The 12,886-nt window shown below is 39.2% G+C and overlaps 1 protein-coding gene across 4 annotated transcripts in view; it reads right to left on the bottom strand.

The window, feature by feature from the left end:
* The window catches only part of MED14 (mediator complex subunit 14), a 73,578-nt gene that overhangs the window by 46,153 nt on the left and 14,539 nt on the right, over window positions 1-12,886 (bottom strand). For all 4 annotated transcript variants that reach the window (XR_014492556.1, XM_083362900.1, XM_083362902.1 and 1 more), the window contains exons 6-11: window positions 11,111-11,239; window positions 10,687-10,794; window positions 7,281-7,413; window positions 4,933-5,083; window positions 4,278-4,389; window positions 1,906-2,031 (exon numbers count right to left, since the gene is read on the bottom strand). Coding sequence is in view for 3 of the 4 variants with exons in the window: in XM_083362900.1 (XP_083219026.1) it covers window positions 1,906-2,031; window positions 4,278-4,389; window positions 4,933-5,083; window positions 7,281-7,413; window positions 10,687-10,794; window positions 11,111-11,239 (759 nt within the window). In the remaining variant the exon portion in view is untranslated. The remainder of the gene's footprint in view (window positions 1-1,905; window positions 2,032-4,277; window positions 4,390-4,932; window positions 5,084-7,280; window positions 7,414-10,686; window positions 10,795-11,110; window positions 11,240-12,886) is intronic.

Here is a 12,886-nt window from a genome sequence, read left to right as displayed (position 1 = left end):
GTTGCGGCTCTCCTGCGATCCAGCGAGCGCCCCTCCTTGCTGGTTGCCTCTTCAGGGTGACTTTCAGCCCTTTTCAGCGGCCCCCAGCAATGCGAAACCGGACGGGGGAGAGAGAGCAAGTCTCCCAGCTGTCCATAGCGGCTGCGTGACAAACCGGAAGTCTGACCTTTCGCTTTTTACACTCTACACTTTACAGATTTTAAAACACTCATGGGAAGAAATAATTATTTTGCCAAGAACTCATGGTCCAGTATTTCAAAATTTAATAACTGCAAAAACGTCTCATTGACTGCTGTGCAGAACACAGTGTTCCCGGTTCTTCAACCTTCCATCTTTCTGCTTCAATAATTTTAAAAATAGGATTTAAAAACCCAATTAGTTACTATAATTTGTCTAAACCACCACTTGGCTAATGAAGATATTCTGTGAATGGGGACCTGCAAGAACAAAGTTTCTGTTTGGTTCAGATGTTTTATTAACCACTGAGGCTCCAGTAATGCTTTTATAGAGGCTAAATTAACAATATAAGAATAACAACCATTTTTAAAGAATTGCTAAAATAAATTTGGAAAATATGCAAAATTGTAAGAGAATTTAAGTACAAAATGGCAACTAGTATTTCTTAAATTTAGAATTAGCTTAGCAACTGATCAGTTACAACAGGGCCCCCAAAGGCACTTATCATCTGGATTTGAAGTTCCAATGACTGCCCCCCCCAGGTTATGTGATTGTATTTTGGGTTCTCTATAACTGGCCTGCATTTACAATCATTTGCAGCATCCCGCAGTCATGTAACAGTGATTTATGACATTTTTTTGCTTGAAATCAGGGTTCTCTTCCAGTTTCTGGCAAAAAAAATGGCCATTGTGGACAATGGATTCATTTTACAACCACTGCATTTAACCACCAAAAAAATATCATAAAATCAGGTTGTTCATGATGGAAATCCCAAGCTCCATTACAGTTGTAAGTCGAGGACTACCTATATCACAAAGAAGATAATTATGCGATCCTGGAAATTTGTGTGCCTGCTAAGTTCTAGAGGTTGGATTGTTAAAAGCTGATATATTTCATGATTTTAATGGGTTTTTTTTTGGGACAGACAGGAAAGACCAGGCAATATACTTCCAAATAACCAAGATTTAGTTTTTTGTTTAAGTTGTAGTAATTGTGCTGCCTAAGGTAAGACTACACTCCACCCTTCTACCCTTCTGGAAAAGTGTTAAGAAGAATATGCAATCCTTGGTGTAATAGATGGATGGCTTGTGGGCATTCCCTCCACCTTTTTAACTTGTTCTTCTAACCTTTTGTCTTTTGTATGAATTTTATAGTTTTTAATCTATAAACCATCCAGAGTCATTTGAATAGTGAGATGGGCTGTGTATAAATTAGATAGATAGATATGCATAAAAATTTCATGCTAGTTGCTAATTTGTATTACTTAGGCTTTTACAGATAGATTTGTTCGAATTGTATTCATATGTTTTGCGTTTTTAATTTTGAGGCATAACTTTTAAGAAAATTATTTTAAATATTATTAGGAGGAAAGCCTAATATCAAGTTCAATGTATTATGCCAAACTATGATCATGACCAAGCCATTTCATTTGTAAAATATATTAAACAAAATTTCCCCATTCTTTTTGGCATTAATAACCATTATTCTCTCTGGCAAATAATTTTTCAATTTTCACTACACTGTGCTTGCAAGTTACTACATGCTAACCGACCAAATGACCTATAGATCTATATTTGACACCACCACTTTTTAATACACTAGCAAATTTTATGATTAAAAACCTTTGCTTTTAATTTCCAGTCCAAAGAAAAACAGCTGAATTGTGCAAGTTGTAATGTAATCATTAGAAGTGACTCTTAAATGATGATAGAGCTCTTATTTACTTACCAATTCCATAAAGCATTAACTGAAACATCCCAGAATGAAGGTCTACAAATATGTGTAAGCATTCCGATCGCCCACAAGGCTCCAGAATAGGAATAACAAGTGTAGGAAGAGCTGTTTCGATAAAAGCTAAAGAATTGAGAATTCGTAAGATGAGATGGAATTTTAACTAGGAAAATTTCAAGATTAACTTTGGACCTCTGCAGGCTTCAATCATAAGAAAAAAATCAAAAGAAATCCTTTTTCAATAAAACTATTTCAGTAAAGTTACATTCAGCTTAATGAGCATCAATAAAATTGTATTTTCAAGGAATGTCATTTTGCTACCAACGTTTTTTTTCCACTGTTTCTTTCTACATATGAGAACTGAATGGCAAGTAATGCCTCCATCCAAAGCTTTAGTCCAAATGGGGGTATTTCAATAATCCAAAGAGGAAAATAATCCTTAAAATGTTACCCATATTTATTTCTCCACATAACTGTAACCATTTGCTACATACTTCTGCCAAAGATAGACAAGCTTCTTAAAGCCATCACGAAAAGAACTCTACATTTTCTCTATTCAATCAGGTCCTGACAGTCCTCTTGACTTTGCCATCTGAGTCAGATATAGCTGCAAAGGTATTATTTCATGTTGGGGAAAAAGCAATAATTGCATGATAGGAACAGCATGGCAGATGGGGTAAGATGATGACATCCAACTTTTCAATCGACTCCTGGGTGGCTTGATAGCTATGAGGCCTAGACAACTCTTCCATTGCAGCATAATTTTCTTTTTGTGCTTCTGCTGAATCATTGTTTAAAGTTTTGAGTATTACAATGGAATGGACAGTGGTGTCAGGTTCAAAGAAATCATGTGACTAACACTATCCCCATCCCCAAAAGTACAACCATGACTTTTCCTACCAAAGCTAGGAAACTGAAATTTTCCTCCCATAGGTAATTCCTGTAATTACATTCCAGGGGCTAACAATCCATTTTTGCATCATAATGATGACCCCATGTTTCACTGGCCATCCCAATGCTATGAAAAGAAAATCCTCGCCTTCATTTTTGTAGTGTATAACAACCAGTGCTGGCAAATATCAACTCCTGACATTTTCACCTTTGCCATTGCCATATGAGGAATCCACCTTGCATAAACATTCCTATGAAATGCCAAACATGTCAGAAATTTCCCTGTAAGATCACCCAACTGTGGTTAATCATTTCACCAATTGTTCTCAAATGAAAGTTGTTACTGTGTTACAAGTCACCCACTTTAGCCTTGATCACATAAACCAGCTCTTACTGGATCAGCATCTTTATATTTTTTGGCCTAGCAATGCATGATATACACTTCAATATAAACATCACCATATGCAACATGCATTCCACAGTGAATTTCAACTGCAGTAACTTCTTTGGCAATTGGAAATTCAATCTGATGTGTTGTTTAAAGTGCACTGAGTTTTCATGGCAGGCTACCATTTCATAATCAATAACACAACACATCAGCTTCTAGTGCATCAACAGTGCCATCTGTTGGTTACTTGTAATATTGGAGGCATTACTTTTCATTCAATTATTATGCAATTATTTTTTGTTCATTAACTTATAGTGTTTCTATAAGTTAAAACAGCTTAAAGCTATATATTAAAGGACCATAAGTGAGTATTAGTGACCCAAACTATCTAGAAAACTAGGAGCAGGAAGGAGCAAAGAAACTCAGCTTGTTATGTGAAACAAGTAAGCACAAACCCTGATTCCAGCAACAGATTTTAATCAAAATACTTCATTTTAAAAAAATCACTGCACATTTTATAATAATAAAGTAATCTCTCTTGTCTTCTATAATCCACCCCAAAACACCTCTCTAAGAGGTGTTTATGAGCATGAGGGGACCACCCAAGATCAGATTTAGATAAATTTTAGTACAACAATTTAATGTATGCTCCTCTTGAATAAGCACATTAAAATAAATATAAAAATTGTTAAAAAAAATTTAATCCCTGAAAGCGTGTGTCAGCCGATAAAAATTTGGAAAGTACTCAGAACCAATTCAAAAGCATATTAGAAATAATCTCTGGCGTAAGAATACTAAATAATATTCATACCCTTTCACTTTCCTCATAAAAGAAATGCTGACAACTTGTTAAAAACATCACAATCCAAATTTTAAAAAATCTTTAATTAATTTGCTATGTCATATTCAAGGCAATGATTGTCAAAAAAGCTTTCAGTTCAGTGAATTAAAATTATTATGGTTATTATTATGATTACTGTATTATTACATGAGGCAGAGGCAAGTTGGCAGAGTAATTTCATTTACTTCAGAATCAAGTCTTTTATCTTGGAGTAAGATAAGAAAGGATTATATGGATACTGCCACATACAATTGTCACTGGTGTTGTAGCTCTTAAGAATGGCCTTCAATTCCTGGAGTTTCTGATGTGCTCTTGCATGGACACTGTCTATTAGAAGCTTCTCTACTGACAAATGGTCTATCTACAAAAATCAAAGTAAAATCAGTTAATAAAAAACAAAACTTTCTGAGGAGTTTGCAGTTATAAGGGGATATTGCGCAGCAGTTCAACCATTGTTATTATGATTTAGTTTCATCTAAATTAAGTAGCAGGTCCGTTCTAGGTATCTTCTAAAATCTTAAATCAAGCAAGGTTTTTTTTTCAATATAAGATTTATTGATATAATGCAGGTAATGGAACAAAAGCATCTGTCCATTGCAGAACTCTTTTTGTATATTTTAGATTTTTTTTAATATTTCATGCTAATAATAAATTTTACAATACATAAATCTTTCCAGCCCTGGCAATCCATTTTGCAAAATAATTTTATACTTCTAAACTGCCATCATTTAAAAGCCTTTTAAAAAATTGATGTGGTAGGAATTTTTTTTGAAACATCTTTTTTTGTATTTCAATTATTTGCTTTTTTGTATTTTCTTTATATCCCAATATTTTAACAATAAACATATGGGTTAAAAAAAAGAGTCTCTTTAAACTGAAACAACTTAAAACTGCTGAAGTTTACCTTCGTAGCTCTCTCAATTAGTTTGGAATCACATGCTGGAAGGGGAGGTTCGTGAGAAATTTGCAAAGGCTTTGATACGTCATTCTCATCAATCTTAATGGTAACTTTATGAAGCGATGCTGTTCCAGTTTTTCTCCCAACAATTTGTTGGCTAATAAAGAAACACTATGTTAAATAAAAATCTATTTTGGTAGAACACTCAGATAAATATTACAACCGTATTAAAAAAAAAATGTAACTGTTTTCTCTATAAAGTTCAAGAAACACTTTTCTAACAGGCACACAATCCTAATCTTAAGAATTCTTTGTTCTTTCAAATTTTTGACAATTATGCCTAATATACCACTTTCAGCTTTGCTGTTCATGTTTGCTCTCCACTAAATAGACCCATTATAACAGTATATAAGGCACATTTAATCACCTCTGGAATCAGTATCACAAAAGCCTTGATTAAAAAAAAGAACTTATTAAAATAAGTTTTAAATGTCATTTGAAAACCTATGACTATGTGTTACTGTTTATAGCTGGTTAGGCTTGTGGCCTAAAATTGTCATGTATTCCTACTGGCAAGCAAACAAGCAGCCTGAACTCCAAGATTATTCTCTAATCATGAGCTAGGTTACACGGGTTAAAAAAAATTGTTAGCTGTTCTTTAGGCCTAAATAAGGGACGAAGCTAATGCCAACACTTTACATTCAACACAAAACACAAAGAACAAATATAATAGAGGGAAACTATTAATGTCTTCTGTAAATTAGGTTTCAGATATGTGTGCTGCCCTGGAAATACCATACCATATTCACACATGTCTAAAAAAGACAAAATGTTGCTTTCACTTCTGATTGTATATGAAATAATACTATGAAATTATATTCAAGTAGCTGTGATTAGTGGTCCTAACTTCTTAAATAAGAACCAGCCGTTAAATAAATTCACAGAAGCAACTGCATTTCCATTACACCCCAATACGGATAGTTTCAACTTCTCATTACATTCTACACTGAATATACACACATATACACATAGATACATATAGTGATATACCTCAAAGGCAAGAAATTTGACTCATAAAATTGCACAATTTCTGGATCAACTGCAAAGATTAGGAAGATTTTGTCAATTTCATGTGTGCCTATTTAATTAAATAAGCTGTGGATCTAGGTTTTCTAGTACATGCGTTTCCAAAAGCTGTAACACTGTACTATGAAATCTTTGCCTAGAGAACAGAACTTGACTACTGTAACTACTCTTGCAGATGTTCTGGAAATTGTGACTAAAATAAATCCCCTAATACAGGGCTTTTCAAACAGTGGTACGGGTACCACCTGTGGTACATTGGCACCTGGCAGGTGGTACGCGACCATCCTAGAAAAGTGGTAGTGGGGGAGGGGAATGAGCTGAACCGGTGGCAGCACCGCACAAGCCGGAGCGAGAGACGGCTGGAGCTGCAGGGCTGTCAGGGCCCAGCGGAAGCGCCAGGATCAGCGCCAGGCTCCAGCTGGAGCTCAGCACTGATCCCTGCACGTCTGCTGAGCCCAGAAGAAGAGCCAATCAGCTGGAATGTTGCAGCATCTCCAGGGTCTTGCGATTTACATTCAGATGCTTGGCAACTGATTCATATTTATGACGGTCACAGTGTCCCAGGCTCATGTGAAGTGACCAAAACCTGCTGCAACCACCCAGCAGGGGGGGAATAAAAACCAAACACCCTCCCCCCCACCCCTGCTGGCAATCCTCAACAGAAATGCTCACAATAATGAAAACCTCGGACAGGAGGAAGAGCGCCACCGGGTGGGCAGGCAGGTCTCTTGCTCGGCTGTGGCTTGGGGGGCACTTTTTTCAGTGCCATTGTAACTTCGAACAGTCACTAAGCAAACTGTTGTAAGTTGAGGACTACCTTTACTTCATCACTTTTTTCCCTTTTTTTTTGGTCACGTTTTTGACACCTTGCTAGGCGACTGGTGGTACTCGGATGTTGCCATATCCTGAAAGTGGTACAATGAGTGAAAAGTTTGAAAAGCCCTGCCCTCATATAACTTAATATATTATTTTCAGGTCAGAATATTTGCTCTCATTGTGTTAACTATTTGTCCTCATTCCAGAAATCAATTGTATATAACTTATTTAAGAAACAGAGTACTTTCCTTGAAATACATACACTCTATAACTATATACTATATATCAAATTACCCTAATATAAGAGCTCCTGGGTTTTCATTATATCGGTTTCCAACGATATAATATTGTTACATGGAAAGATATAAATTGCTTAACAAATAATAATTATAAGTAGAATTGTGTTTGCATTGATTGTAAGAATATCTACAGATAATAGTGATTTTACTTACTTCCAGACAGAGAGGGACAGGCATTTGCCTGCATGGTATCGTTCCACTTGTACAAGGTCACCCCAGCGTTCTCGTATCAGCATTAGAGTCTGTGAATGTAAAACCTCCAACTGCAGGGATAGGCAGAAGGAATCTAAAGTGGTTTGGTTAAGTAAGTATTTTGAGCTTCTTTAGAAAGAGCAACATCAAAGTAAAAATGCATAAATAAAATAAAGGTAAAGGTTCCCCCGCACATGCGTGCTAGTCGTTTCCGACTATAGGGGCCAGTGCTCATCTCCGTTTTAAAGCCGAAGAGCCAGCGCTTGTCCGAGGACGTCTCCGTGGTCATGTGGCCGGCATGACTAGACACCAAAGGCGCACGGAACGCTGTTACTTTCCCACCGTAGTGGTCCCTATTTTTCTACTTGCATTTTTACGTGCTTTTGAACTGCTAGGTTGGCAGAAGCTGGGACGAGTAACAGGCGCTCACTCTGTTATGCGGCACTCGGGATTCAACCCGCCAAACTGCCGACCTTCTGATCGACAAGCTCAGTGTCCTAACCCACTGAGCCACCGCATCCCTGTATAAATACATTGTTACAAATTTAGTAAGAAATTCAATCTTACACTGCCACTAAAACGTGCTATCCCTTCTAAATCATAATACTATTCTTGATGAACAGAATAGAAAGTTGTTATTAAGAAGAATGTTATGGCGGAGACGGGGTCTAGAGAGCGGCTGGAGATCCAGCCGATCCGAATCTGACCGATTGCAGCTAAGAACCTTTATAAGGTCTTATCTTGCGGCGATGAGGACGGGGAAGGCTAATTACTTCGCTGCCCTCATCGCGTCCGCAGATAATCGCCTGGCCGCCCTGTTTAGGGTGACTTGCTCCCTTCTTAACCAGGAGGTGAGAGAGGATCCCTTACAGGGATGAGCTGAGGAGTTTAGTCATCATCTGACGGACAAAATTGCTCAGATCCGGGCCGGCTTGGACTCTGACTGGGCGGAGTCTGATGTGGAGGAATCGGACGGTCTTGAGCATGCTATCTGGAATGAGTTCGATCCTGTTTCCCCTGATGATGTGGACAGGATTATGGGGAGTCTGAGCTCCACCACCTGTTTGTTGGACCCGTGCCCCTCCTGGCTGGTTTATGCGGCCCGGGAGGAGACACGAGGCTGGTTCCAGGCAGTAATAACTGCTTCTTTGAAGGAGGGTGTCTTCCCCGCCGCCTTGAAGGAGGCGGTGAGACCCCTCCTCAAAAAGCCTGCCCTGGACCCGGCTGTTTTAAATAACTATCGTCCAGTCTCCAACCTTCGCTTTCTGGCCAAGGTTGTTGAGAGCGTGGTGGCGCATCAGCTTCCTCTGTTCCTGGAGGAAACTGATTATCTAGACCCGTACCAATTGGGTTTCAGGCCAGGGCACAGCACGGAGACGGCATTAGTCGCGCTCGTGAATGATCTCTGGCGGGCTCGGGACAGGGGTTGTTCCTCTGTCCTAGTCCTATTAGATCACTCAGTGGCTTTTGATACCATCAACCATGGTATCCTACTGCGGGAGGCACCGTTTTACAGTGGTTCTCCTCCTATCTCCTGGGCCGCTCGCAGTCGGTGTTGACGGGAGGGCAGAGATCAGCCCCGAGGCCTCTCATTTGTGGATTCCTCAGGGGTTGGTTCTCTCTCCCCTCCTGTTCAACATCTATATGAAGCCACTGGGTGAGATCATTCGTGGTTTCGGGGTGGGGTATCATCAGTATGCTGATGATACCCAACTTTTTTTCTCCACCCCAAACCAACCCAGTGATGCCCTCAGCGTGATGTACCGTTGCCTGGAGGCGGTCCAGGTCTGGATGGGGAGAAACAGGCTTCGTCTCAATCCTGCCAAGACTGAGTGGCTGTGCATACCGGCATCTCGGGTTAACCAGATTATTCCATCTTTAACGATGGGGAGTGAGGTGTTACCCCCCGTTGATAGGGCTCGCAACTTGGGCGTCCTCCTGGATTCATGGCTCAATTTTGAAGATCACATAGGAGCTGTGACCAGAGGGGCTTTTGCCCAGGTTCGCCTGGTGCACCAGTTGCGACCCTATCTGGACCAAGATGCCCTACGCACAGTCACCCATGCGCTCGTGACCTCCCGGTTAGACTACTGCAACACTCTCTACATGGGGCTGCCCTTGAGGACCACTCGGAGGTTTCAGCAGGTGCAGAATGCGGCCGCGCAAGTTGTGATGGGGGTTTCCCGATACTCCCATGTAACACCTCTACTCCGCGAGCTGCATTGGCTTCCGGTTGCCCTCCGGGTGAGATTCAAGGTGCTGGTGATGACCTATAAAGCCCTAAATGGCTTGGGTCCGGGATATTTGAGGGAACACCTGCTGGCGGCATCAAGTTCCCTTCGCCCTGTGCGCTCCCACAGGGAGGGCCTTCTCAGGGTGCTGGCGGTAAAAGACTGCCGGCAGATAACACCCAGGAAGAGGGCCTTCTCAGTGGGTGCGCCTGCCCTTTGGAACCAACTGCCTGTGGAGATTAGGACTGCCCCTGACCTTCGTTCATTCCGCTGGGACCTGAAGACCTGGCTCTTTGAGCTTTCTGGCCCAGGCTGAGAGTTTTTAATTGGGGGTTTTATACTTTTCAGGGATGAAATTTAATTATTTTTAATTTTTTAACTTTTGTATTGTATTGACATTTTTAAATACCTTGTAAACCGCCCTGAGTCCTACGGGAAAAGGGTGGTATATAAATTCAATAAACTTGACTTAAACATTTTAAAAAATTATGTAGAGGAAATAGGCTTCATAATAAATGGTTTGAAATATTTAGAGAATCCCAAATACAACTAAAATTCTGTGAAATAAACATCCTTTTCAGATTATCTTGATTTTTGCATGTCTTTGCGGACTTAATATGTACTGGACTCAATATGTACTGAGTCTAAGCAAATGAATAACAACAAAGTTGTACTTCTTTCATTAATTTGAAAGAAATATATTTTCTTTTTACTGAACCATAATTCTGTATGCATGTCTTTAACTTTCATATAAAACACTGTAAATTGATTAAAAAATCTGAATCCCTCTTTTTTCGTTTATCACCTGTTCTCTTAACCAATAGAGTTTTTCACTAGAATATAGACCATTCCCTCCATTTTACAGATCTTGATGTAGTAGATTCAGATGCCATTGGAAAAATCTGCCTATATATTAAGCACTTCTGGTCATTCAGTTTACACATATATAAAATTACATCCCCATTTTTTGAATAATAAAATAGAAATATATAAAATCCCCTTTGGACTGAATGGCCATTTTGTTTCTAATGGACACTTTTTGTTACAACATTAAATTATGTGTTTAAAATGTATTTTTTCCACTAAAAATATTTCAGGATCCATATCAATTCGGAACAAGTCTCTTGAAAGGATACGTAGGCAGTTGTACATATCTTGTAGAGGTTTCTCATCAGCAAACAACCGGGACTGGACCAACTGATGGATGAAATTGATCTGCATACTATGAACCAAGGCACGTCCATCTATCATAAAATAAAATAGAGTAAAATAAAATAAAATAAAACAAAATTCTTAAAAGATGATCTAATAGTATTTAAAATGTTGGTTTAAGTCTTACATTTTACAGTAACATAAAACGATTTCATTAATGTTTGAAAAGAGGCTACCAGTACAGCACATATTTTAAGAAAAGCAAGAGTAAAATTTTAGAGACAGAAGCATTTGAGAGGATTGCAAAATGATCAAAATTTATTTTAATTGAATGCTTAACAAAGTGTACCTCTTGGGGACAAGTGTTCAAAAATAAGCTTTCAATCACATAATATCTTTTGGCATTACCTCCAGTTTCTTTATCCTCAACCAGAATTTCCAGTTTGAGAAGGCGCCATGGGACATCGGGATCATCTCCCATCACAGTTAAGGTAGCCTCAAATTCACCCTCCACACGAAACTTTACACGACCATTAGCTAAAAATGGAATTCAATAAAATAAATAACAAAAAAGGATACCAAGAAAAAGAAAAGAAAAACAGATTAAAAAGGCCCAAGAATAGTTTCCTTTAAATTGAGAAGGATCAGTAGAAAAGGCTGCTAAAAAGAAAGATTGGGGAAGAGGTATAGATGATTGCAGACATCAGACTGAGACTGGGGACAATGTAATTCTTTCATAATACCTAAATAGATCTTCTTTTCCTGTTGAATTACTTTATTTACCTAATTCTTATCTAATTTTGTTCCCTTTTAATTCCCTTACCACTGTAGATATCACTTCTCTTTAACCCACTTCCAACTTGTTTTGAAATTAAAATGAAAGCTAACCAAAACACAGGTCCTGATAATTAGAGTGGAATAATGTTGTTCTCCAAGATTATAGTTACTACTGAAGACACATATCCATATCCACTACTTGGTCAACTTAGACCAAGTTTGGATCCAAAAGCCTGCAGAGCCAATAAACAGATTCTGCTAGACGCATATATTGCTACTTTTCTAAGGCCATTAATCCTCAACCATTACCGTATTTATTATATCCAATTTGTCTATTTTTTATTTTCATAAAGCTCATTAGCCGGCAATCAAGGAATTTAGGAACTTAACTTAGAAAGAAACAAATTATTTTTTGACATAAAATTTTAGAAAGAGGACTTCCGCTGGCGGCGCGGCGCCGAAGACAGCCTCCCCTGGCTGCCCGCGGCTCAGCTGTTTGTTTTTTCGCCCGAAACAGCGCCGATCAGCTGTTCGGGCGAAATTGAAGCCCCCTCCTCGGGAGAAGAGGAGGGGGTGAGGCCCCAGGTAGGGGTAGAGTTCTCCGAGGCCGCCTGAGCTTTGAGCTTGGGCGGCTGAAGGATCGAACTCCCCCGAAGCCTGGGTTGCTCCCAGCTGGCCGTCGTCTCTGCTCCGAACTTCCTGGAGCAGAGCCAGGCGTCTGCGAACCATCCCTGCCTGAAGAAAGGACTATGATTTAAAGGAGCAGGCAGAGCGGTACAAGAGGAAAAGGTGAAGAGATGAAGAGGATTATTTTATTTTACTCTCAAGCTTGATGGACTATGCTTAAAACTTAAAGTGAAAGTGCGTCACAATTGTAAGTAAAAGATGGCGGCTAAACCTCCCCCTAGAACTTTTCGGAGTGCTGGAAATTCTCCGGTGCAACAACAATCATTACTGCAGGCGTTGCATTCTCCTGATGTATTGACATCGAAGGATCTTGAAAAACATACCCAGTTAATTTTGGAGTCAATGGGTGTTAAATTTGCACAGATGGAGGAGAAATTGGAGAAATTGGAGCAGAGAATGGAAGAAAGGATGGAGCAGAAACTTAGAGAGATGAAGGTAGACATTTTGTCCTCAGTGCATAAAGTAGCTAAATGTGTGGAGGTGCTGGATGATCAAGTGGAAGACTTGACTCAAAAGAATGCTATATTAGAAGCAAAAGTATTGGAAATTGAAGATTTAAAAGACAAAATGGATAGCGAACAGAGTTTGGCTCAATTTTACCAGATGCAGTTTGCTGTTAGAATTAGAGGCCTAAAAGAGAATATTAAGGAAGATTTAAAGCAGCTGGTTTCTGAGGCTTTTGAGGGGGTATTGAACCATCCAGCATCTGAAATAAAACAA

The sequence above is a fragment of the Vipera ursinii genome, assembly GCF_947247035.1.
Source record: "Vipera ursinii genome assembly, chromosome: 4".
NCBI lineage: Eukaryota > Metazoa > Chordata > Lepidosauria > Squamata > Viperidae > Vipera > Vipera ursinii.
The sequence above is the reverse complement of the archived record's forward strand: the minus strand, read 5'-3'. Positions and strand labels throughout refer to the sequence as shown.